We start from the raw sequence: 27,333 nt of genomic DNA, 5'->3' as shown, positions 1-27,333 counted from the left end.
TCACTGCTTGTGGAAATGTTAATTAAACGATACTAAAGCACTTTATAGATGGTGAAAGTGCAGAAGTGCGAATCTCGGAAAACACGATTTTCCAGGAGAGTAAAAAAACTGTCTGCATTCCTCTTTATTGTCGGCAGAAGGGATTAACCTTCTACCCTTCTTATTAATAATTCTTGAGGATGGCAATAATAAGATGTTTTTTCAAACTCCATCAGCAGTTTCAATAATTTCTCGAACTGTTAGAAAATACGGCAGAAATGCCGAGATTCGCGTTTTTGGCACTAAGAATCGACCCTTCATCAGTAGATTCGCATTTTTGCACTTGGTGTTTTAAACTTGTTGGTGGATTTGGATCATTTAAAGACGGAAAAAAGGGTTTCACACTATAAATTTCCTTATCAGATAAGATTTAGTTGGTCATCGATGCTCCATTAATCCATGCTTTACGCTTTCCTAATGGACCAGTGGACAAAGTACTTTTTCTTCAATTATGATTATTCACAGTTAATCAAAGAAAACTCATTTTATCCGTGCGAAACTATTTAAATTCACGACCGCTTTTGAGTGAGTTGCGATCTTGTAAACGGAGACTCTTTCAGTTTCACTTCAGAATACGATGACCGAACCAAGGGACTTAAAATACACAATCTGATCCAGCCGCCTGCGCTCTCTTCATTTAAAAAGGACGTAGATACCAAAAACAATCTTAATATTATTTCAAAATAATATTCCTCGGCATTTTCCCGAATATGCAACTCGATTTAAACACCCAAAATTATGAAGTTTTTGGTCAACATCATTGTACAAGGCCAATGTATCACTGGGAGTAATTTTTTGTATTTTAGTTTTTTTTCGGGATCCTCATTTGTATGTTTGATTCTTTTCATTGCAAAAGGGTAGTAGAATGGTTATGGGTCCATATCATTCTTCCACCTTGTAACTTACGGATCGAGCCACATTTTAGTGTTTTTTTCTAATCTTTTTATTGTTTATCGGTAAACTTTTTTTGAAACCTTTAATCTTACGATGTCCATCTAGGAACACGTATAATCTGTATCTGTGATTTCCACGATGTAGATAATATATTGTTATCGTATTGCTGTATATTATTCTAAATATAAATCCATTAAAACATCCATACAGAAAACAGCAGTGCTACAGACGGCGACGCGACGGCCCACGTAGTACGAAAAATTTTGCATAGAACCGATGGCTCTAAAGGTCAGAGATATAGTTTACCATTCGGCAATCAGTTTGAAATGCACATGCTTAATAAGACAAGAAGATAAGTGATCATGAAAATAATATAGACTGCTACTCATTAAAAATTCTTTGAAAATCTCGAACTAATACCTCATAATTAATTGCGATTACGACCAATGTGGCACGCAACGGGCGCACCATCACCAATACTGCCGTGCTAAGGAAAAACGCCGTATGAGCCTTCAGACGTTGTCAAGTTGCCTTTGATAAAAACCCAATTTACTGGGCAGATTGTGGATATTTTTTTCCAAAATTTTCAGACAATTTTGCTCGCAATTTCGTCTAAAATATCTGAAAATTTCAAGGAAAAATATGCATGAATGTTGTCAAAAATACATGTCTTATTCGGGGAAATTTGACAACTCCCGAATGTTCATACGGCGTCCTTCCTCAGCACGGCAGAATAGGTACATTATCAACTCGACGTCAGGTTGTACAGCGCAGCTATGGTGGTATCAATACATTTTGAAGGCTTGTCATGGCTGGAAATGTCATTGATACCTGATGCACCTACTCACTGGCATCAATTTCGTTGCTCTTTGAAGATTCAGTGTACATTATCCTTTGTGCTTTATTGAATGAGAATGCGAACCCATACGTCCCCGATATTATTTTACGTCTGCCCTCCAAAAGTAAAAAAAAAAACGGACAATTAACGAAACTAAGGGGGAGGGGGTCCCTTGTTTACGCCACTGTCTTCTTAGAAATAATTCCAAAATTTGTTCAGCTTTTAAATTCCTCAGATTGACGATATAACTAATAAACTTCTTATATCACTTTGCTACAACGTATATTTTCTGTCACGAATTGTACTTCCTTGAGAGATGATTTTACGGGATTACTGATCATCATTCCTATTACACGGAGGTTTGTGTGATTTGTTTTTACTTTTCAAGAGTAGTCTCTGAACATTTTGTACAAGAATGTCTGAGATTTTCTAATAAAAAATAATTTATGAGCAGAGATATTGAAACATCAGAACCAAAAGTTACTCGTTTTCGTGCTTTCCATGCCAATATATGTGATAACTGATCGATTAAGAATTAATTAACTCATAACGAGGCATTTCCAAAAATGCAATACAATCCTGCACCAATTTTCCCCATTGAGGAGATCGCGATTGAGGAATCCGAATTTCGCGGAAAAAACAGGATGCGAGGTTTTTATTCGGAATATATAAATTTTCCATCTTCTATCCCTTTAATTCCTCTTCACTCTTCTTTCCCCCTCTCCACCTTCCTCTCTCTCTCAACAATGTTTCAAAGATATTCATCATTTCTATTATATAGAAAAGCTGCCAGATTCTACCAGCTAGTCAGGTTCACAACAGGTAAAAAAATATGTTGATTAGCTATATAGGGCGATTAGCTGGAGTATTACAACGTTAGGGCGTATTTTAAGGAAATTATTGGGCGAAGTAAAATAAGTACCTATTAAGGGTAAAAAGTGAAATGAAAAAAATCCGTACATTGTTCATAAATTATTCATTATTGTTTTGCTTTTTACATTGACGCCTGAACCATACAGAGACTGATGACGAAAATAAACATATACATCATTAAAATAATGTTCCTTAGTAGTCTCCAATGTACCAACCTAGGTATGCGATCATTGTACTGAATACATAGTACAGTTTGTAATTTGAATAATAATAGGTATAAAACATGTAAATTATTGGAAACTTAAATGTACCGAATCTAAATCCTGCATTAGAAAAAATAATTTCTCGGTTCAGCGCCAGTTATTCGGCAGTTTACTTCTCTCGCACATCTAAATACCGAATGTACAATTTACTCAAAATTTCATACTCAAAACACAGAGGACCGTAAATGCATCATAACGTACAAACTGGATACGTAATCGGTTTAAAAAATATCAAAACTTCTGCTCTGAACTTCAAAGTTGCAATGGACACGTGCGCAGGAGGAAAATTAGGTACCGACCTATGCGCTCGAGTCAAAGGCACAAGCATAATTTCCTAGTTCAGACGACTGTCACGGAAATAGGAGCCTCACACATTAAAAAAGTAGACATTAAGAGAAAATATTTCAGAGTTCCATTTTCCATTTTCACCAAGGTGGAACTATTAGTCATATAATTTAGGCGTCGAGTTATCAAAAAATTGATCAATACATCAATAATTCACAGAATCATTCAAAACGACATATTTAAAGCTTACAACAAATAATTCTCTGTTTTTTTTTTCGTGTTCTGAGAAACAAAAAACTATCGATGCGGATGAAATGCAAAAAAAAGCAAAAAAAAATGTCGCAATTACTCTTACACTCATTATTGAAATCAAACGGAAACATGTTGATACTTATTGTTAGAATTGAACGTAGACTTGATTAAGGTACGTGCAAATTGCCCCTCAACAATAATGGCTGGTTACAACATGTTCATTTGCAAACATTGTAAAAGATAGGGCCAAAATGTCTTAAAGTGGAAAAAACAATACTGAAGTAACTTTACGGCGATTTTGATTATTCTGCAACTTAAGAATGTTCGATGGAATAAAGGTTCAATTAAGTAGATTAAAAATAGATTATTTAAACTTAACAATACTTGAAAAAAATTATTTTAGATCACCCACTTTTATGAAATTTGTACAGGAGGCGAACAAAAAAGGTTTCAACATACTTAATCTAAACATTATATCACAATCAGGAGGAAACAGGTGTTACACCGATTGAAACAATCTTTCGGGACCAAGACTTGCTGAAGGAAACCTGCCATTCATCAAAAATTCTGCCGATCATTTCATACTCCACAAAATATGAAACATTCCTTTGATATTGACCAAATCGGCTGCTGAGGTTAATTTAATCACTGCAACACTGATTTCCGCCCAATAATAAAGAAAAAAAACAAATCTCTCTTTTTCTGATACAAAATGAGGAATAACTTACTTTGAACAGGTGAGAGTGGAAAAATTATAACGATGATAAATGGTTACATCTTGTAAAAATAACAATTAGGTATGTGAAAGACATAGGGTACATCGATTTATTCATTGAGACAACACGTGCGTACGATGGCTTCAGAGACAGCATAAGGATCACAGTTAGAGGACGGTCTGCGGTCCTCCAAGTATCCTTTCCCTTCTTCGGCACAGCCTCTTGGAATTCGGATGCTGGCACCTCGGTTAGCCACACCTGGAAAAAATGCAAACAAACCGTTTTCAACATTATGTTACGAATAAAATTGAAGCAGAAGAACTTCAAAAGTCGGTACAGCTAAGAATAAGTCGAGTGATCGAGGCCAAAATGCGGCGAGCAACTATTACTGCTCCCAAGTAGCTCATATTGCCTACCGAGATATTGAAGGCGAACTGGTCGGAGCGAGTGAGTGGTACATTAATCCGCTGATGCCACGAATGATGCAGCGGCCGCATTTTGCCGGTCCTCCCACTGTGCTTAAATACGGGGTGTCCGAAAGTTTACGTCACGGAAAAAATTAAATTGCTGATTTAACAATTCAATTGCTAAAAAAAAGTGACTCCAATATTTCAGCGTAGATTTCACAACACAAAAATGCTACTTTAACCACTCCCGTGGTTAAATTAGCTTACAATAGTGGTTAAAGTAGCATTTTTGTATTGTGAAATCTACGTTGAAATATTGCAGTCACTTTTTTTTAGCAATTGAATTGTTAAATCAGCAATTTAATTTTTTCCGTGTAACTTTCAGGATCGAATTTTCGGCTCAAAATATGACTTTTTTCCCTTTTGAGCCATCCTGACATTTTGAACGAAAAACATCAATCCTAAAAGTTAAGATCCTGTTTCAAACATTTTCCGGGCGAAGACCCTGGGCCCCCCTTTCTTTCTCGGAGAGAGTCCTCTAGACTTCTCTTAAAGGAGCCCCCGAATCATGGCCGCCTCCAAAATTTGTAGATGTCAGTCCGGCTCTAGGCGACGCACGCTTACAAAAGTGTGTAATAATAGAAAATATGGATGCATTAGGTAAAATAGATGCTTTTACAAAAAAACATGTTTTCCGGATCATTCCTTCAGAATGGGACAAAAAAATAACAATGATTAAAAGAGAGAAAGTAACGATTTTTACCTGATGAGAAATCGTGAATTGAAGATGTTTCGTGCTTTCCGGTGAGCCGTCTAGCGTTATCAGCTCCCTTCTTGGGGTCATAGGCCTGGATGTGTCGATCATGGTGTTTTGAAAGCTTCGTGATAGCATTTTGAATTTCACTGGAACAAAACCAAGATTCTTGTAAAAGCAAACTCAAACTCTACATCCATAAATTTCGTGGTCTCCTAATGAATACCCATCAGCAACATGAGGTTCATCAGAGGGAAGTCATGAGCAAATAAATAGAGCGATACAAAATATCACAATCGAACCCACATCCCTGCAGGAAAGACCTCACGATTTCCATCGTAACTTCGATAATTAAAGACATTCGGGGTGAAAAATGCTATAATGATAATTTGTAAGCAGATTCTTTCAGAAATTCTCTACAGAATTTTTAAATTTGTTTAACCGGCTAAATACTCGACGTGTCTTATAAATGGTCGAAATGAGGTACCGATTGCCTGTGTTTCTTCTAACGAATTTCTTCTAACTTGAATTCTAAAAGATCCCCTTACGTTTTGGATCATTCTTGACGAAAAAGGCAATAGGGCTACATTTCGTAGGATGAAATCGACATTTCTGGCTCATTTTTGAAAAAAAAAAAAACATACAGAAGGGTCTCGATTATCCGCGGTAATTGATACCAGAGCTATCGCGGATAATCAAGACCCCTCTGTATGGTCCCCCCCCCCCCCAAAAAAAAATGAGCCAGAAATATCGGTATCTCCTTATAAAATGTAATCCAATTGCCTTTCTCGTCAAGAATGACCCAATGGAAATCCAATTCAATGGAAATGGAATCCAATGTTAGAACGGAAATTGAGACCAGAGCTACGGTGGATAATCGAAAATCGCGTGTAGTCCAAAACTAAGTTATTGGGCCAGGAAAAGTGATCAGAAAGTTATGCGAAACGTAGTCAAATTCAACTCATCCGTAGCGATAATCTATTCGTATCCACGGAAATAAACCTTGTGCTCAGTCTGCTGTGTTTATTTTTTCCTTGTATTTTCCATGGGTTTGATACATCGATCATCGAGCGCTGCTTGACTATCACAAATCCAGCCATGAAATGCTTTAAAAAAAAGGAAAGAGCACTACTTACACAATTCCATTGGGTTTCCTCATTGCTTCCGTGGAGAAATTGCAGTGGGCTCCAGCACCATTCCAGTCTCCTTCCATGGGTTTGGGGTCGAGAGTAACGACAACACCGAATTCTTCAGCCACTCTGTGCAGCAGGAATCGGGCCATCCATAGCTCATCACCGATTGTGATACCTTCACATGGCCCAACTTGAAATTCCCACTAAAAAATCATTAAAAAAATTGTTTCAAGCAAATTGTCCGAGACGGTGTTTGAATCGGTTTTTGTTAGACTGCCGTAAGTCCAATAACTCATGAGCCCTGGTTTACGTTCATCACGCAGGACGCCAGGGCTCATGAATTTTTGGCCTTACGCCTTTCTGACAGAAACCGATTCATACGAAGTGTGGATTACGTATAATGTTTTGTAAATGGGTAACTAGAGCTCATTTGGGAACTACCTACTCCAGATTTTAGGCAGTGAAAAGGTTTAGACTTAAGAGTGTTAGATGAAACGGTAGAGATTCGGTGCATTTTTCCTGCCAGCCGGCCAAAAATTCACCGACAACATCATGAATAAGAACATTATGCAGAGTAAAAATAAATTAATTGTGACCTGGTATAAATCGCTCCGCGAAACGACTAAAAAAAAGGAAGAAAGAATATAGGATAGGAAGAAAAAAGTGATGAAATGATGAACTTGCACTTCAAGATTTAAAAGCCATAAAACAGAATGTAAACTGACCGCGCACCCAAAGCTTGAAAAAAGTGTATGAAAGTAGGGCTAAACGGGTATAAAAATCTGAATAGCAAATAACAGTAGCAGAGTAAAGACTTGTCTTTTCCTTGTTAAAAAGTTTGAAAGAACAACTATACCAATTGTGCATACAAAAAATGAGCTTTGTAGAGAGGTTCGCTTACCTGTGAGGGCATGACCTCAGCATTGATACCAGAGATATTGACTCCAGCGTACAAGCAAGCATTGTAGTGAGCCTCAACAATATCCCTAGCGTAGACTTTGTCTGCTCCCACACCGCAATAGTAGGGTCCCTGCAAACCGACACATTCGTTATTTTAAAAAAATGAAACTCCTGACTGATATTGCGCGATAACATTGAATTTTCGAAGTTTTTTCAGTTTCAAAGGCAAAGTTATCCTCCTTAATTCATGATCTGATATGCTCATCAAAGCAGAAACTACATAAATTCTAAAGACGACTATGTAAACCATGCATGATCGCGTGCATATGAAATCCATATGCTACAGGTTCAAGCTAAAGTCTAAATGCAGGGAAAACGTAAAGTTCCTTAGGAATTGTGAACATTATATAGTCTCAAAAAGAACTTTAGTTCTTAAGCTTGCCCGAGCAACCCTGAACATTCATGTTACATACCAGAAAATTTGGATGAAATGCGATATGCCGAGGCAAACCTCGAAGTATTATGCCTAAATTTTTTGGGCGCTTTTTCGATCTGCTTTTTGCACAAAACATAGAGGCTTTTCATTCACTCGATCAATTAAAAAGAACTGCTTGGTCTCTATTTAGCTATTAAGTATCTATTCTAAAAAAAAACCTCTTACAGTGCAATACTTCAGGGTAATTTAAAAAAAAAATTAAGACTTAATCTTCATTTAGTACTGCATCCATAGCTACTATATTATTCTCGGGAATTTCTTTCCCATCGACATGTCTCTTTATTGCCTTTAAAAAAATAAACAATAGGTATACTGTCGTGCTGAGGAAAGACGCCGCAAAAACAAACAGTTGAGAGTTGCCAAATTTCTCAGGATGAAACATACATATTTTAGTAAGTTATGAATATTCTTCCTCGAAATACTCAAATATTTAAGATTGCGAACAAAAATGTCTGAAACTCAGAAAAATTTGAAGAAAAATATCTGCACCTTTTTCAATAAATTCATATTTATCCAAATAAATTCGGCAACGCTTGAACGGGGTTTTTCGGTAGCACGGTCGTATTCGTGCCTTCAGATTCAAAATTTTCTAATCCGTCTAGTTGTAACAAAGACACATTCAATGATTAAATGAATCCCAATTCGCCCGGAAACATGTAAAGATATTCAAATTTTTATGGGCGCATTAAGATCCACTAGATAAATCAGTAACAGTCATTATCTGTGAAAAAGATTACATAGTAGCGAAACGTGCTTTGCGATACATCGCTTGATCTGCTATTTAAATCCATGGAAAAGGATCGATAAAAAAGGGTGCATGTTCCCAACGAACATCTTAATAATCGATTCTTTGTCATAGCCTCAAAGGGGAAATATCGATAATTAATCATTCAAGTCTCGTCTTGGATATACAGAATGAAGTACCTGAGGTCCGGGGAACCCGCATTTCGGCCAACCAAAAGGCCTGCCATCCATGTCCAACAAAGTGTACTCTTGTTCAATTCCGAACCACGGTTTCTGGTCCTTGGCGGCTTCCATCACTTTTATGCAAGTGTGTCTCTGGTTTGTCTCTGCAACAAGAAACCAGTTTCTCTTCAATTCTACTCTAAAATATGTCTAAATCTTGATACGGTGCCTAATATACGGTCCGTTGAAACAACATTTTTAGATTTGAAAACTGGAAAAAAAAACACACTGGATCCAGAGTCCAGACTCTTAAAAACATCGATAAGAAAAAGTACTCGTGATTCAATCAGAATCTAGCTTAAATCAAGAACCAAGCCTCTTAATTTAAGCGGATTTCATTTTGATTCAAGCACAAGTCCGATTGAATCAAGAGTATTTTTTCTTGTCGATGTTTTCAAGAGTCTGGACTCTAGATCGAATGTGGTTTTTTTCCAAAGAATGATGCATGTTTTTCCTGCTGCCAAAGTAGAATTTTTCACGAGAAAAATCAAAATATTTTGAAATTAAGTTGCAATTTTTTAAAGATTCTTTTTTGATAAAATTGCTCGGATCATCAACATCTAAGCGACTGTCCTCGATCTTGTCCCAACTTCATCTCCATAAAACTACGTTCGATAAAACCGAAATTTGATCTCAATTTATTACAATTTTTTTTAGACAATATTGCCGTGAAGTCGCGATTTTATGACGAATGTATGTGATGAAATCGCAATATTTTTTAACCGATAATACTACAATAAGTCAACGTGGACAAAATCGCGATACATTCTCCAATAAAATCGCAAAATCACGATCTCTGCTGATTGGACGATGGGCGTAATAATTGATGTGCAGCAACCACCGAACTTTCTCCATCGAGGTCATCGAGCCTAGAAGTTGCAGGAGACGGACCTGCGGTAACGCGAAAAAATTGACCTACACACCATCCCATTTCTACAACTTCAAAAAAATTAAGCTTGAATCAAAGATAAGAGTGCGCTTCCTCAATTTGGAAAAATAATTATATTTCTTCTATCTTTCATAATTTTTAAATGAGAGCAGAACGCACAGGACTTTTGGGGATGACTTTCGTATGGTAAATTGTTTCCCTATTACTATTTTAAGCGTGCCAGTAGGGCTCGCTTTATGAAATCACTCGGATGTACCATAGTACAGCACACCGATCAACCAATGCTATTCAACGGGTCGTCCAAATACTTTTTTCCTCGCACCCGTTTCTTTGTCTTTGAACCATAACACTGTCAAGCCCTGATGGTCTTTTACCATAAAATCTAATGAACTGCTAATTGGAAACCCTTGAGAACATTTTTCTGTCAAAACCGTATTATTCAATTTGACAGAAACCTCATAGGAGCTTTCTTACGCTCGGAGGACTCAACTCTAGAACCTTCTTTCCCGCCAAAACTCTATAGCCATTGAGCGTCTTGCACTGTAAGTGCAATCTGTGATGAGCCTCGTGACTCATTATACTATGTACTAACCATGGCCCCTGCCGAAATCCACTTAAACCACTACAGTTATCTCGCGATATAGCTTTGGGTGTCCGGTTTCGAGCAAGGCAATAAAAGACGGCGAGGCGATTAACCGATTAACCATTCACCGTGATGCCAGGATCCACCAAATTTTCTCAAAAATTGTTTTCCGTCTATTTAGCGAGTTTTTCTTTACTTTCCGTTGAAGTACAAATAAAAAGAGACCTCATTTGTACAAATCGGCCGAATAGGAGAGAATTTACAGTTCGAAATTCAAAGAGATTAACTGAACGCGATTTCGATGCACGGCAGTTCGCCCAAATCACGGTCGTGCGCAAATGCCGCATATCAGCTTAAAATCAAGATAATTGGACGGAATCTTTAAAATTAATTTACATTCAACGTTCATGAATCAATATTTTCTCCCAAATTTAGCAAAAAGTACCAATTGATGCAAAAAGCAAAGACGTGAAAATAAGAGGTATTTGTCCAACATTTCAGTTATTCGGCACGCTTTTCCAACATACTCATGTTGGATTTTTTCTTCTTGTTTCTTCTTACTATCCAGAGGTACTCCGTGTCTATTTTGGAATCAAGAGACTATTTGCCTCTTTACCTTGAGCCTGCAATTTTACCTTGAATCCTCGCCCTCCAACCTCATCTCTGGGATCACGATTCGAGTTCAAATTTCGTCGCAGCGCGCCGGCAATCGATCGCGTCCGCAACCTCGTCCACAATATATGAGAACTCGAGACTCGATCCCGGTAGGTTTGCACTTTTGTGAAATCGTCTTAGAAATTTATGAGAACCCATCATTCTCATCTACCCTCGGCGCGCGGAGCGGCGCACAGTGTATCGAGTCAGTCAAAGAAGTCGGACATTAAATTTTTGACAAAAATTCAAATTTGTATGTCTATTTCTTCACATTTTAAATTTCAAGGGGTGCCTCGGGAATAAAATTTCACGAAAAAACCAATAGATCCGCTTTCAGAGCCTCAAAATTTTGTGTAAACGGAGTTATAAGCTCTTAGATTTTCCAAATTTTGTCCGACCTCTCCTGTTGACTCGATCAACTGTGCGGCGCCACGATCGGAACCAGTACGAGTTTGTGATGAAACCTGACAATTATCCATGCTACTCGTGTTGGTTCCTGGCCAACCAGTAGCATCTATTAAACATGCGTGCCAGGTTGCAGGCGAGTGGACCTTGGCCTCGAGCAATTCAGCTCTTTCCACCTCAAAACCGAGCCTCATCAAGTTCGCCTTATAGTTTTAGTCGATGAAATGGATGCAGTAATCATCATCGTCATCGAGTTTCTATTTGTCATGTCACGTTTTTGCTTTATTTTTGCCGATCGCGGCATGTTTTCTCGGTTATGATGACGCGCTGGTTATGTAAGTTGGCTCAACCTTTTTAATGAGCGTTTGCGATAGCCATTTGCATGAAAAGTGATAACTGATAAAAATAACGGATGTTAGCCGCAGCATTCTCTGCTCTTTGTGAAATTGCACCAAAATCGCCTAATTATCGATATTGAAACGAAAATGTAAGTTGGTGTCGGATTTTTAGTGTACGCCTCATCCAGGTAGTTAGCGAGTCAACTTAACGATTCAAGGTGGAGAAATGGTGCTGGGTCCACACCATTACGCGGGGTAACAAAGCCAAGAAATTTAAAAAATTAAAATTAAGAGTAAAAATTAAATTTTGGACTCTAATGCGCACCAGTGCGAAACTGAGGGGGAGAGTGTTCAGCTCAGGCAGTTTTCATTGGAATATTAAGTTGGAGTCAAGCCGAGAGATCTATACCGGTTTGCAGGCTCGGACTGGCCATAAGGCCAATCTGCCATTTGCAGATACGCCCCCTTGGCGCGCCAAAAACGCGCCCCTCTGACAGATAGCAAAATAAGAAGACAAAAAAAGATTACGACCAAGAATATATGCGGAAAATTTCTTTAATGTACGGAAGAAGAGAGAGTTAGGAGTGAAGAGAGGTGCTTTTACGCATAGTGGTGAACAGAGGTCCAAGAACTACTTTCTGAAACGTAAACACTTTTCTGTGAAATTGTCACCTTTTTGTTGACATACGAGCGCTTTATTCCCCTCCTTCATTCTCTATGTGTAACTCCCGGAGAAACGATCGCCGGTTTGATTTTTGGACATACGCACACTTTATAGACCTCATGAGAGACCTTTCATATTTCTTCCTTTTCAAAATGACTATTGATTTGGAAATACCATAGCATATCTCGGGCAAACTTAACCTTAATTTATTTCGAAATTCAAAAGTAAGAGACATCTAAAGTGTAAACGCGATATAACTATTCTCGCAAGATAAATGTCCACATTGCATATGAAAAATGTATGACGCGATGGCGTGAGTCGTGAACTCGCTATGCTCTGCTCTAGTTTAAAGCAACATTACAAATAAGACAAACGGAGACACACACAACATGGAAACAGAGCGAGGGAAAGGATGCGCGTTAACAACGGCGCAGAGATACAACTATTCGTACTTGATGGATGTCCGTGCTGCATCTGAAAAATTTAAGGCGCGATGACGCGAAGCGTGAGTTCTCAATGCTCTGCTATATGCTGCCAATGAGGTGTCGCTCAGATTCGGGAGAAAAGTTACAAAAGAGGCCTGAACACATCTCTCCTACCCTCGGCTGTGTTATTCACGTAGTGCTTGAAGCACCATTACGAATAAGACGAACGCAAACAAACACAATATGGAAATAAAGCGAGGGAAAGGATGCGCGTTAACGACGGCGCAGAGATACAACTATTCGTACTTAATGGACGTCTGTGCTGCATCTGAAAAATTGAAGGCGCGATGACGCGAAGCGAGAGTTCTCAATGCTCTGCCATATGCTGCCAATGAGGTGTCGCTCAGATTCGGGAGAAAAGTTAAGTTTCTGCCATAATTCTTACACAATACTTATGGTATACACTAAGAGCGGAAAAGGAACTCACTTGAATTTTAGCGTGGAGCTCGAAAGACCACTTCAAGTCTTTGTATGCGAGTGGCTCAATGGAGCACATCACGCCTTTGTATGTATGCGGTGGCTCAATGGAGCACCTCGCGCACTATAAATAGCACGGAGCTCGAAAGAGCACTTCATGCATCTGTATTTTAAGGTTAAAACGAACTCTAAAGAAACTCAATGCGAGGCTCAAACGAACTCTCAAGCATTCTTAATGCGAGGCTCAAACGAACTCCCAAGCATTCTTAATGCGAGGGGCTCAAACGAATCCTAAAGCATTCTTAATATGAGGTTTAAACAAACTCTGAAAGGATCCCAATGCGAGTCTCAACCGAGCTCTCAAGCATGCAATTATTTTGAGGTTAATTAACCTTCTATGGTACCAATAACGGCAATCTTAAGGATTATCCATTAATTATGCGCAAATCTCAAAAAAGAGGCCCGAATACGTCTTTCTTGTCGTCCGCTGCGGTTCTTCTTTTTTCAGGTTCTTGCCTGATTCTTTTTTAGGATGGATTTTTAGACCCACGTCTTCAGCTCGTGTAAACCGCAGCACTGACACGGTTCTTGTGGAAATAATGGTGCTTGGATGCGTCCAGTGGCTTTAATTTTTTTTTTTTTGGTTTTCTCTAATTTTAGAAGTCTGTCGGTCACTTCAATACCTTCAATTTTACAATTTTTACTCTGTGCGATTAATAAACTTTGAGCCTGAAAATAGCGTAAACTTGTGCTGCTTTGCCAAAATTTTCTGAACCCCTCTCCACGAAGGGGATGCCCCACCAGGAAATAACACATTACGCCCCTTTATCTAGCCAAGGGTCTACACCCTCAGATGCAAGCCAGTCCGACCCCACCGGTTTGGACTTTATTAGACCTCATCAGAAGATCACACTCGGCAGTGAACCCAACTGGACATGCCGCAAAATCCAAGACGGCATTAAAACGCCGTCATGGATATGACCCGAGGCATGACACAAGAGTGTGATCCTCGCGCCATCTACCGTCGCTACTGAACAACCGCTCTCATAACAAAATGCGGTTATAATGCCGTCTTGGATTTTGCGGCATGTTAAGTTGGGTTCACTGCCAAGTGTGATATGCTGATGAGGTCTAATGAGGCCCAAACCGGTATAGATCTCTCGTTGTGACTCCAACTTAATATTCCAATGAAAACTGCCTGAGCTGAACACTCTCCCCCCTCAGTTTCGTACTGGTGCGCATTAGAGTCCAAAATTTAATTTTGACTCTAATTTTAATTTTTGAAATTTCTTGGCTTTGTTTCCCCGCGAAATGGTGTGGACCCAGCACCATTTCTCCACCTTGTTACATACAGTTCGGGCCACTTCTTAGTGTTTAATTTTTTCACTTAACGATTCATTAGGCCTTGGTTAGCGCGAAAAGTCCTAACTTTAAGGGACACTTTAGAAAATGACTCTTAAGCACCTATTTTTAAGGGTAAAAGGGTTTATGAAGCGTACTTCTGTAGGACATACCTCTAATTTTGAAAATAATAATAATAAAAAAAAATGATAATACAAATAAACTTTTTTAACCGTTGATCACTATCCATTTTTGAAGCGCTGACTATACATTAAACTTATAGAACTATTTAGGACATAAAGCTCAAGGCGTATTTGACCTATAACGAAGAAAGGCAACGCAAGGCAAGAAAAATATGGAAATGAAGTAGGTATAGAGGGAAAAGGGCAGGTATTGGTGCAGACTTGAGCTGTATTTTACAGCCATTTTTTCTCTTTTTTTGACAAATCAACGTTAATAAAAATAAAATTAAACGTATTATTTTAAATTCTGTGTGCATAATCTTGGAATCCCGTCTCAAGTGAATTTATGATGCCCTGTGCCTTGCTGTTAAGAAAACTTAAGTATTGGACATTTCAAACGTAACTTACCAGTTGGAGTCCGGTCATGCTTGTAGGTGTCGCAGAGGACAAGCTTGTTGTTTCCCAACCTGAAAGGGTCCTTGAACATGGCCACCGGGATTAGGTACGTGTCAGAGTTGCTACCCTGAGACTGGTAACAGGAGCTACCATCGTAGTTCCACTCAGGCAGATCTGAAACACACGACCACACTTCATTAAAACCGAATGAGAAAACAGACTATTTTTAGCTGAACTTTCAAATGCTGATGTTTATTTCGTCACAAATTCAATTTCAATGGGTATTTCTAAAAGGAAATGTCACGCTGAAACAAATGGTCATGTGGTGAAAGTCCATACTGCCTGGACAATCCTAGGTATGAACTATGCTCGTACATACGGTATGGATTTCACGACTGGAGCTGAGAGTGTTCCGTAAAAATGTCGTGTATGGAAAAGAAGGTGTATGAACTTATTGGTCATACGGTACAGGCGCTGAGTCCCTTCGGTACGGATTCGGAGTCTGCACTCTTCATACGTAATATTTGGATCGCGTTAAACAGAAAGGAACCAAGCCACATCAGCAATTGCCAAATTCAATTGGGCAATTTAATTTTTCATCTAACAACGGTTTTGCGGATTTTTTTTGCAAATTTCGGTGAATTTTTTGCGTAGTACGAAGCAATTTCCTCAAAAATGTCAAAAGAATCAGCAAAAACGTTCTCTTGTAATAAATTCAATTTCCTCTTAAATTTGGCAATAGCCGATGTGGCTTGGTTCCTATCTGTTCAACGCAGTCCATTTGTCCTTACTTATATGGACTCTATCTCCATCTCTATTCTTAGGTCGGCATCGAAGTTTTTACAGTCTGAAGAGTCCGGGGCTCCGGAGCCCGGAAAAGTATTGAATTATTTGGACGGTAGGGTTTATTACAAACAGTGGTTACGCTCTCATGTCAGGAGGGTGACGAATGGGCCGACATTTTGGTTTTTCGGAAAAAGAAAAAAAAGTACTTGTAATGGCTAAAATTTACGATGCGTTGAAACGGTAGACAGGCGGGGCGATACACAAATCTAGCGGCTGCAAATCCACCTCGAGGCCTGTTTAATAACATAAACTTTTCCAGTTGGGAAAAATAGGGATGGAGAAGGCCGAGAGGGGGTAGGACGGGTGCGTGGATCGAGTCGGAGGGAGAGAATTCAAGGACGACTCGGATCAAGTTCGGTGCGGTTTTTGCAGCGGCGGGAAGTGGAGCAGTGGCCCCCTCTTGCTCCGGCCGCGCCGTCAATGTATTGGCCCATGACCCCGTTCGGGGATGACGGGGATGACAGGGATGCTGGTGCTGGACGCATGTCTCCATTTCCAAGCGGCGGCTCTCAAGCGGATCGAGTGCAGCGTGGAGCAGCCTGTTGCTATGGCGACTCCATACGATGCGCGTCTCCCGCTCCCGGAGGCCCCGGAGGCCGGAGGCGGAGGAAGCATCTCGATAAACATCGAGAGCTTGAGATGCTCATCATAAATAGCTTGTTGCATCATTGGAGGGGGATCTCTTGCTCTTGCATCCGTTGACGGCCCCCGTCGAAACGGCTCCATTTGAGCGGCTCAAGGGACAAGTATAGAACAAGTGGATTGCATTTTGCAAGAAGGAACCACTAGCATTGCAATGTTGCTAAGATTGTGCAACTTCTTTTGTCTTGGAGGAAAACCCCGATTATCCATTAATAGTTTCTATTTTACTCGCTAAAAATGAATTTAAGATAAAAATTACCTTATAAATTTCATAGTTTTTCACGATTTCCGCAATTTTATGGCAAAGGAAGAAGTTGCACAATCTTAGCATCATTGCAATGCTAGTGGTTCCTTTTTGCAAATGCAATCCAAGTGCAGTCTTTGCTTTTTCAACAAATACGTGTTCAAAGTTTAAAAATTACATGGAGCCTTATGGCAGGAAAAGCGGACTCACTTTTTGATGCTAAAAATTGGATTTTAGGAGTGGATTTTTCACAGAATATACTTTAAGACTAGTCTCAGTTGAAATCAGTAATATCTCAATTTTTTTTCCTAAACTCCACTTACGCCTTGTCCCACGAGCATTTTCAAATGAGTCAGTTGCGCTGGTCACAGAATCGTGTTTTGATGCTTTTGGTTCTTGCAGATTATCTAAATATAATAAGATCTGTCTCGACAGCAGCTTTTCGCGTTCAATATTAGCCGAGATATCGCCTATTGAAAAGTCGGGTTTTTGACGTCATCCACCAATGGCACCGCTGGTTTCTTCCACCTTGCTCTCATCCAAATTTCACCTTGAACAACCAGTGCGAAAGTGCTTCACACCGATTGATGAAACCAAGGTGGAAGAAACCAAAGGTGTCACTGCTGCGGTGGATGACATAAGAAATTCGTCTTTCCCTGGTAAAAATTAGGCGCGTTAGGAGCTGCGTTTCAAAATACCATAGGAGTTCTTATAGCCGACTAAAGAAGGCTATTGAAAATCATATAGCTGGCTCTAGAAAGCGGAGCAAATCATATAGCCGGGCTATACGAAGCTATAAAAAAGTATAGGGGAGACCGGGGCACAGTGACCGCCGGGGCACAGTGAACAAAGCGACGCTAGCGCTCCTATGGTTGTCTCGGGGAAACATTTGTTTGTGTGTGGTGTTAGCCCTCTATAGGTACTTCATTTCTATGCTGTGCATCTCCAGTTTGTTGACAACGGAAATTACTGACAACAGGTCATTTATTTTGAGTTAAGTTTTTGCACATTTTAAATATTTAATTTCTCATTACTTTTGGCGTTAACATTATGAATCAAGGAAAATCTACTTGCTATTTTCCAATGCACATGTCTTTGGGTGTATTACCCTGTACTGAAAAGTTTACCACTATTTCAGAATCATCACGTTATGAGGTTATGTTTATGAAAACTCCTACCGGGGCACACTGATCTCTTTCCCCCTGGACCCCCTCCCCTCTTTCTGGAAATGGGACCTTCACCCCCCCCCCCCTTGGGCTCGTCGGGGAGCATGGGATGAAGATCCCCCCCCCCTTCGTTTTCACTAAATCACTTCTTTACCCAAAATACTGACTTAATTTGGTGAATTTTGGCAAATTGTTGCCCCCCAAAAATTTACCCCCCCCCCCCCGAATTTGTTAATACCCTCCTCTAAGTAGGAGATGAATCATCCTTCCCTTCCAGGATAAGAAATGTCGAACTTCCTTTCCTGTAGGGGTAGAGAGGGTTCCTAAGGCCACTCACAAGAAAAATGGTCACTGTGCCCTAGTCCCGTGAGCACTGTGCCCCAGCCTTGGGGTACAGTGGCCAAAATTTTTTTCAACTTTCTTGGATTTTTAACAATTTTTCTAATAGGTGCAGACCTTTGAAACTTCCAGGGGTTTTAAGGTACTGACATACACTTATCATCCCCCCATAGCAGATCTTCAGAAACCTCTTCAGGAAGAGCAGAGAAAGCAAAAGGAAAAATCCCAGGTCACTGTGCCCCGGTCTCCCAGTCGGACTGTAGTTCCTATCGCCGGGCTTTACACTTTATCACCATTGGCTATAAAAGGCTATAAGAAATTGTGTAGAAATTCTTGTGCTTTGGAAATCATTAAGTTTGATACGAAACTACCTTTATATTTACAAAACACACAATATATTTTCCTTTAAAACATATTTTTTTTTTCATCAATTGAAATGAGAATAGTCCATACAGAGTGTGCAAACATTTCAAAATCATGAGTTGAAAAACGCTGACTCCGCCAGATTAAATATTAGAGCCTAACACAAAGCGGAGCGACGACGCACTGGCGCCTACAAACCTAACAGGGATACTTCACGCATTGCGCAATGCGTGGAGTATCCCTGTTAGGTTTGTAGGCGCCAATGCGTGCTCTCTGCCCGCCCGCCGCGCCGCAGCGTGCCACGGCGCTCTGAAGCAACTATTTCACACCAGAGGTATTGCACAGTATCATAAGAAATTGAACGCTCTCCAACATATTAAGAATGACACGCATCCTTCAAAAGTACTGAGCTTTCCTCGCAAAATAAATCAAGATGCTACGGCACAAAAAGAGAGCGGTAGTCCAAAAACTAACTAAGTCCTTGTATCCGTATTTAGTAACGTTTAGCATAAACTTTATCGTCTGGCTGTTGCTTAATCGCCATCGGCTATAAAAGGCTATAAGAAATTGTACAGCCGGCTACAGAAGATATTGAAAATCTTACAGCCGGCTTTAGGTCTATAGTATTTTGGAAACACACATTCTACTGCCAATTTTTACCAGGGTTGCAAAGGGCAACAACTGGGTTAATACTGAACCTAGGGAGCTGCTGTTCAGACAGATCTTATTATTTTCAGCTAATCTACAAGAATCAAGCATCAAAACGCGATTCTGTGACCAGCGAAACTGACCCATTGAGTCCATCAGCCTGATTCCTTTGATCCCCTTCTCGGACCGATGCTGGTTGCGTAGTCAGAAATCATCGTCCTTTGAAAGCAGCAAATGATGGATTTATCAATTTGAGAAGGATTTAAACGTTGGACAGCATCATGGTATAGTACGTTACAGGATGAAGTCAATAACAATGATGCCTCTATTGTCCATTCGACCAGGCAACTTACAGACAGACGTGATAACTCATGAGAGCATGCACCAAAAGCTCAGCCATAACAATGCTATCGTGTTACTCGTCAAAAGTAAGACACTCATGCATGACACGTGTGGCTCGTACTCCGTGCCAGTTAGTGGTGGCTATCTCCCGTCGCCATGCCAATTCCGTAAAAAAGTAGATGCATTTGTTTACGTCTCTGCCTCGGCATGAGTCGCAACCTAATCTGCAACTTTGAAAAATGCGTCTGTCCCTTTGTGCCTTTAGTTTCGTCAAACTGACGTTGCAAGCGTATTTTCAATTATTGTTGGTTCTGCTTTTTGTTAACTACTTCAAATTGAACCGCGTTAAACAAAAAGGAACCAAGCCACATCAGCTATTGCCAAATTCAATTGGGCAATTTAATTTTTTAAATCAAAATTTTTGTGCGGATTTTCGCGCAAATTTTGGTGTACGTGTTCTATAGTACGAAGCAAATTCCGTAAGATTTTCAGAGGAATTCGTACAAACGTTCTCTCGTAAAGAATTGAATTGCCCAGTTAAATTTGGCAATATCTGATGTGACTTGGTTCCTTCCTGTTAAACGCGGTCCAACGGAAGCATGATAGATTAGGTACCCTGGCTTTCTTCTCAAGAAGATTTACAATTTAATCTAACAAAAATCATACTCTATAATATAAAACGTTAGTGTAAAGCGTGACGCAAAACAGCTGAGGCACGAAGTGCTTCGGGGGGTTGGACCGCAAAGCGATCAAGAGGTGTAACCCCCGGTCGACATAAAACTTGCACATTATGGAATGGAGGTAAAAAGAAGGAAAGACGCTTACATTTCGACAATTATTCAAGACGAAATTGATTCAAACTGCATGATACATGCTTCAAAAAATTCAAATAATTTCTGGAGGTGGCCCCCAAACCCCCTAACGCCCCCCCCCCCCCCCGGTCACGGCGTCTGGATCCGCCTATGTTCTTGCGTCGGTATAAGGCGGCATGCAGTGGCTCTCTGCAGACCTAACCGGCAACGGTGGTCGTGATTGGCAAACTGCGGAGTGCGAACAGTATGAAAAGTTAGTTTGCCTTGAAAGGTCAGTGACAAGTTAACAAGTGCCCCGACGACTGTCGCCTGACGAGTCGCGAGCCAAAACAAAACTCGTGTTACTTTCTGGCAGATGCGGGCTTGGGTCCTCCTTTCTCCCCCCCCCCCTCCCTCTCCCGGCCCACGCCTCCCCCGGGTCTCCCGGTCCCGACCCCCCCTGCATTTTCGCATAAGTTTCGCCACCTTTCGCTGATCCGTGGCGTTCGGGCGCGGGCACGTCCGTTGCGTCGCGTCGTCGTGCGTTCGAACGAGCGATTATCCAGAACGCAGCGCAGCGAACAACCGAAAGGCCAAATTATTGCATGGAGAAATCATACACTGAAAAACAACTTTACGGGCTATATAGACGTACCGGCCGTTCCGGGCGCCGGAGCCGTAGCTTCGTGCTACGCCCGGAACTTTCGGCCTCTGAGCCTGGCACGCAGTGGTACGCCTATACAGCCCGTAAGTACCGTCTATATAGCCCGGGGCCGGAGTTATTTTCGGTGTATGAGGTGGAGTACATTTGAAGGGAGAGTATGAACATTCGGCCCCATGGAGGGCTTAGGACCCAAAAATGGAAGCGCTTTGTTTTGGTTTTTAGGGATGGGAGGGAGGTTATTTCCAACTTTTGAGGCTTATCACCAACCGCACTTGCTGGAGCGAAGGAGCCCTTTTTCGCATATTTTGAGGGCCTCGTTCTGAAAATATTAAAAAACTTGCCTAGCCATTACGAGCTCTTTGAGTCTTTGTCCACTCTATCAGGGCCCAAAAGGACCCCAAATTATCCCTCCGGTGGGGCCAGTCAGCTCTGGGTGAGATGAGATTCCCGCCATATGGACCTTTTTGACAGGAACCCCAAAACAGATCCATGTCAGCGATTTTGCCAGGCCAATCCTTCTTTCAAAGGAGTACGAAACGGCTTGGCACTACCGTGACCTCCGCTACGTGGGATTAATACGAGGACTCGAGAAAAATATGTGATCCGAAAAGCTGCATCAGACCGAAAAAATTTGGAATACATCTCTTTATTACTCTATCAGTTCAAATAAGTGATCCCAATATTAGTTGCATTCAAATCAATCTAAAATTTGGAGATTTTTTGGCGCGTATACGTAGTATACCGCCTTTGCGATCGTTTCGACCCCCCACTCGATACAATAACCGAGTCCCTTAGTTCCTTACCGAAAAGTGACTACCGCGAACTTCTGAGATTTTCCAAAGCGTGTAAAAAGTTTACTAGTCCGTCAATAATAATGATTCAAATTTGTTTCTCATTCTGGGGCTTTCTAGTTTATGTGTAATGAATACCAAGAGTCTACGTTACTTGGTTTTTTTTAAAAAAAACCTAAGAATGCGCCGCGCTGATTTAAAATATGCATATATAAGCAGAAGCAAGCGAACTGATTAAAATAAAGATAATAAGAAAAAATAAGTCTGAACCGAGCACATCTAGACCTTACGCTCTGAAGAGGAAAAATTATACTCGACCTATCGATAGTCAGGGAAGGGAGATGGAACGAGGAAAATAGAGAGTAAGACAGAAAAAAGTAGAATTGCAGCATTCATTACTAACACATAGGAGTAAGCGAAACAGGTGTTCGCAAACCCCACATGAAGCCAGAGGCTCTTATACAGAGCTATATATAACGAAAATGCTTATTACTAGAGGGAACCCGCTCTCAGCAGAGCCCACTTTTTTAGGTCTGAATCATTTTTATTTGTATTTGCCTTTTGAATAATCAATTTTCAACGCTATCCTTACTTATTTTGCCGTTACCGATGGTATAGAAAATTATGACAGCTGAGCTGCCTTGATAGCGAAGAGAGCAGCAAGTGCATGCTGGGATGAACTTCGAGACGCATAAGAGCATGTGATAATCATGGCTCATACAGAAGTGCACTTACTGCTCTCTTCGCTATCGTGGCCGTGAGCTGGAGGCGGATCAAGTCCTTTTTAAATCTTCAGAATCAGACGAGGCTTCGATAAGTTGTTCTGAAATATCCTTGTATAGGTTAGTTATTACCAAGTGGGTGAACCCTGCTGCGCGCTCCCTTTTCCTTATGCTCCACACCGAAAAATTGAGCACGCAAATTAGAGGACCTGAGGTTTAAAGTACGTTTGTTTATTGAACATTATTATTTATGCTCATCATGCAAGGTTGCTTCAACTGGAGAGAAAAAAACCAATCAAAAAAAAAAAGCCTAAACGTTGACTGATAATTTATTGAAATTGAAATAAAAAGATCACGGACTCTGACTAAAAATTCTTCCACCCTGCATTCTAACCGACCCAACTAAATTTCTTCTTTCTTACGCATTTTGTTATTTTTCACTGAAAACGCACTTCATTTCGATTCACTTAGAACTTTGAATCTGGCTGCGAAAGTTGTAAGGTATTTGTGTGCATTATTGAGTGGAAATTATTCCTTCTACTGCATGTCGAGTGGAAGAAGTTTTGCTTAAGTGTAAACTTAGAGTATAAAAAATTATTCAAGGAGGGAAAATTTAAGCTTCCTCGCTGATATAAAGATTTTCCTCGCAAAGCGTTTGTATACGTGCATACTTCTAAACGTAACTTGATATCCTGCCAGTTATTTACAAACTTCATCAACTTTGGTAACTTTCGACACAATCTTTTATCTCCAAATTTATTTGCATTTCCTTACGAATGGGGTAATCTTCTCACGTCAGTTATTTTTCTCTTGCTTTCTCTTCTCCTTCGTTTTTTTATGGTCTTGCCGCTTGGCGTACTTCAAGGTTCATTAGTGGACATGCAGCTTTTTCCCTTAAAAAGCACAAACAAGTGACTTCTCCGAATACTCGCATGATGAAGAAAATGTGTAGTTTTTTGTACAACGTACATAAAACCAGGCTCGCCACATCCCATCTCGGGCCCTGGTACCAATTTTCTGGTCCGGGCCCCTAGCACAGGGGGGGGGGGGGGGTGTCCGGGGGGCCTCCCCCGGGAAATTTTTGAAATTTTAAATTTATTTAGACGCATTATGAAGCTCTTATGATGGAGATTTTCCATCAATTTCTGCAGAATAATTACGCCTTTTTGTTTACTTTCAGCACCAAAAACTTTCGAACTGTTGCATTCAAAACATCTATAAATTTTTTTTTTGAGGGGGCAGATGATAATTTTCAATTCTATGGGGAGCCGGGCCCCCCTGGACTCCCCTTTCGTACGTCTATGGCAAGGGAGTTAAGCCATTGAAGTCGAGGATGCCCAGAAAGGAGCCTCTTAGCATCCGACAACGGAAGAAAATGAAACACAGTTACTAAAAATATCATTCTACATATACTCAAAATCTTGAAAATCTCTAAAAAACTAAGAAAAATTTTATAGTGCCCTGGCGTGTTTTTGAAACTTTATTCACCTTTTGCGGAATTTTTAGGGTAATTTTTTCACTTTTCCCTACGAGACAAGGGTTACACATGAATTCGTAGTGGTTTGTCACGGGCCCCTCCAGGGCCCGGGCCCCGGTACCAGGGACCCAGTATCCCCCCCCTTGTGGCGGGCCTGCATAAAACACCGCCCACGCGCACACCTTCCCATCTCGAAAAATCACTAAAAAAAATTACTCTAAATCTTTGACACAGAAATTTGAACTTCATTTAAGATAAAAGGAACGAAAGCTCTGGAGTGCAGGTATTTTGTGGGACCTGACTTTGTTTGTTGTGTTTGCTGCCCGAGTCGAAATTCAAGGAGGCACAATTTAATCGTTTATTTTAGAAGAACTGAAACGCTAGAAACTCAAGAGCTCTGGAAGCCATAATAGATGAGAATGACGAGGACTTGAAAGTGTGCGGCGCTTGGGCTATTTCAAAAACAAACAGCTCAATTGACGTCAAGGACGAGTGAATAACGTGCAACAGGATCGGGCTCTGCACATTGGATAATATGCGAGTTTAACCTAAATTGAAATTAATGAACTGTTAACAACCTGCATGTTGGGGCGCAAAGCTCTTTAGCTCTTGCCGAATCGCTTAATCGACTGAATTTCATCCCTCCTGTTTTGACCGGTTGAACGATGACCAACGTGTTTACTCGAAATATCTCCCTCTGATTTTTCCCTATGGAGACTCCAGGGAACGAAAATGGATTTATGCCGGTTTGTTTTAATAATTTCCCTTTAGTGCACTTGGTAAAATCATTGCCAAAAAATAGAATCAACGCTGAAATAATTTTGTTATAAATGCAACACACGAAACTGGTTTACACGAAAAGCAATACCATGGTCCTGGTCTATAAAAAAAAATAATAGTTACGCAAACTATTGAACTTCATTTTCAGATATTTGAACATAGATCCCACCGATGAGCCAATCTGAAATTGATTTCAAAACTTCCATTTAGTCCATACCTTTTCGCATTATGTGGGCACTTCACTTTAAGGACTAGCGGCAGAATTTTTTGCCTCAACATTGATAGAAATGTAATATCAATTTCACCGAAGTCTCTTATGATAAGTATTGATGCGCTGAGGATATAATAAAACTATGGTAAACTGCACGTTTTACAATCTCTCACTTTAATCCTGCATGAATTTATCTCTTGTTGACAGAACTTATGTAAATTACGGATGTATGCGTGTCTGTGAGTCAGAGATGAAGGCTGTATGAGCGTCATTGTGTTGAGGCTTTTTGTGCGTCTTTAACTCTCATAATTGGACCACATTTTGCAATAAGGAGTCACTATTTCTGGCTCATTGTAGAAACATAATTTATGGCATTGGTTTCCCTATGCAGAAAGGTGCTTTTATGGAAGAGTCAGAGATAGTGGTTCTTTACTGCAAAATGTAATCCAATTATTCAACGACGGACTGGACACTGCATTTTTTTAGAATGGTGACATTTAACATTTGAAGTGTCTGATTTTCCAATTCAGCTGAGGTATCCCAATAAAATTAACCAAGCATGTCTTGGTGACAGCAATCCAAAGACAATTTATGTCATGATAATAAAGCACTGAGTGCAGAAAGGCCATGTCTTAGTTGCGGTGTCTCAGAATTTCAACTGACGTTTCATCCATTACAGTTAGAGCAATTGTATAGAATTCGTTGACATTCTTACAGACATTTTCTTCGTGATTTTACGCTGAAACCGGAAAATTTCAGAGAATTCACCCAACCAGTTTCTTCTTAAAAATACATATTAGCGGTGAAGTTTCCAAGACACCCCAACCAAGAAATGCCCTTTCTGCACCCAACGCACTATTGAACATTTTGCATCCATACCAACATTGCACTGTAGTTACTACTCCTGAATCCTCAATTGCTGAAATTAAGGTTCCAATGGTGCCAATCGTGAACGTTTTTATAGGTTTCTTCACTGCTTTCGTTTTCATTCTTTGGGGGAAAAAGTTTTCAATTCTGTGGCCTCTCCTCTTCGCAGAAAATCGTTCAACACACGAAAATTAGAAATTCTTGACGCGCTTTGAGTGGCAAAACTTGACATCAATCTCAGTGGGCAGAGTTCGCGACGAAGTATAAGTTTTCCGAGTATGATTTATTGGATCCGGGCGGTGGTGGGGAGGGGGGTGTGATACGGGGGCAAGGAAATACTTGGCGAATTTCCAAGGCTGCTCATGTTCCCGAGCCTCGACATTGGCCGCGGTGCGCGGTGGCGTCCCAAGGAAGTACAAACTTGCTGTACAAAGCAGCGGGATTTCCCCAGACTATAAGCCTTACAGCGAGCTGAGCAAATTTGCTCTTCGGCTCCGAGGCTTTGCGAATCTTACAGAGAGGCAGGACTCAGGTCTCTGGTAGTTCGGTAATTGTAAATGAACGTATTTCTGCCAAACGGAACTATGTGCATTATGACGTGAGTCCTGTTATGCATTTATTCTTATGGGTCTTAGGGCTCATGCCTTAATGCACGTAGTTCCGTTCGGCAGAAGTACGTCCAAATGGAACTTTGGCCTGGATTGCCGCTTACGAGGAGTCAAAAAAAAGTAAGTGAAGAAATGAGGAGAAAGTAAACCAAAACACAAATTAGATCAAATGTATTCCAAAAAAAAAAGAAAAGAAAAGAAAAAGAAAAAACTTGGCAAATGATAGAAAAAAGGAAACATTGGTCAAAAATGAATAAATTGATTACGAGAAGTTTACATAGTTAAATTATTTTACAGTTTGCCTCATTTATGTTTAAGTAAAATAATTACTTTAAGATTATCAATTGAATTAATAATTATACTAATTTTTTTCTGGATTTTTTATTTTGGAAGCTGAAAAAAGTTATTTTGACGAACATCGCTCCTAGAGGGAATTTTGCATTGATGTAGGCGCCATGAAATTGCAAGCGTTTACCTGACAGTGCCGTTATTGCAAAGGAGGGTTTGGTTTACTTTATTTTTCGATCGACATGAATCGATCGAAAAACCAAAACGTGGACCAATCGACAAAATTCCATCGAATCACGCGAGTTTTTTGATCGATTCACGATTTTGTCGATCAATTCACGGGTTTGTCGATAAACTCATGGGTCTGTCGATCG

The 27,333-nt window shown here is 40.3% G+C and overlaps 1 protein-coding gene across 3 annotated transcripts in view; it reads right to left on the bottom strand.

Moving 5' to 3' along the window:
- Nucleotides 1–2,730: 2,730 nt before the first annotated feature.
- Nucleotides 2,731–27,333, bottom strand: part of Gs2 (glutamine synthetase 2) — a 50,046-nt gene continuing 25,443 nt past the window's right edge. For all 3 annotated transcript variants that reach the window (XM_019047668.2, XM_019047669.2, XM_019047670.2), the window contains exons 3-8: nucleotides 15,183–15,344; nucleotides 8,775–8,920; nucleotides 7,356–7,484; nucleotides 6,458–6,657; nucleotides 5,331–5,470; nucleotides 2,731–4,418 (exon numbers count right to left, since the gene is read on the bottom strand). In XM_019047668.2, coding sequence (XP_018903213.1) covers nucleotides 4,270–4,418; nucleotides 5,331–5,470; nucleotides 6,458–6,657; nucleotides 7,356–7,484; nucleotides 8,775–8,920; nucleotides 15,183–15,344 — 926 coding nt within the window. In that variant the 3' untranslated portion in view covers nucleotides 2,731–4,269. The remainder of the gene's footprint in view (nucleotides 4,419–5,330; nucleotides 5,471–6,457; nucleotides 6,658–7,355; nucleotides 7,485–8,774; nucleotides 8,921–15,182; nucleotides 15,345–27,333) is intronic.

This window comes from Bemisia tabaci, chromosome 3 (genome assembly GCF_918797505.1).
Source record: "Bemisia tabaci chromosome 3, PGI_BMITA_v3".
NCBI lineage: Eukaryota > Metazoa > Arthropoda > Insecta > Hemiptera > Aleyrodidae > Bemisia > Bemisia tabaci.
Note: the sequence above shows the minus strand (reverse complement) of the source record. Positions and strands in the feature narration are given on the sequence as shown.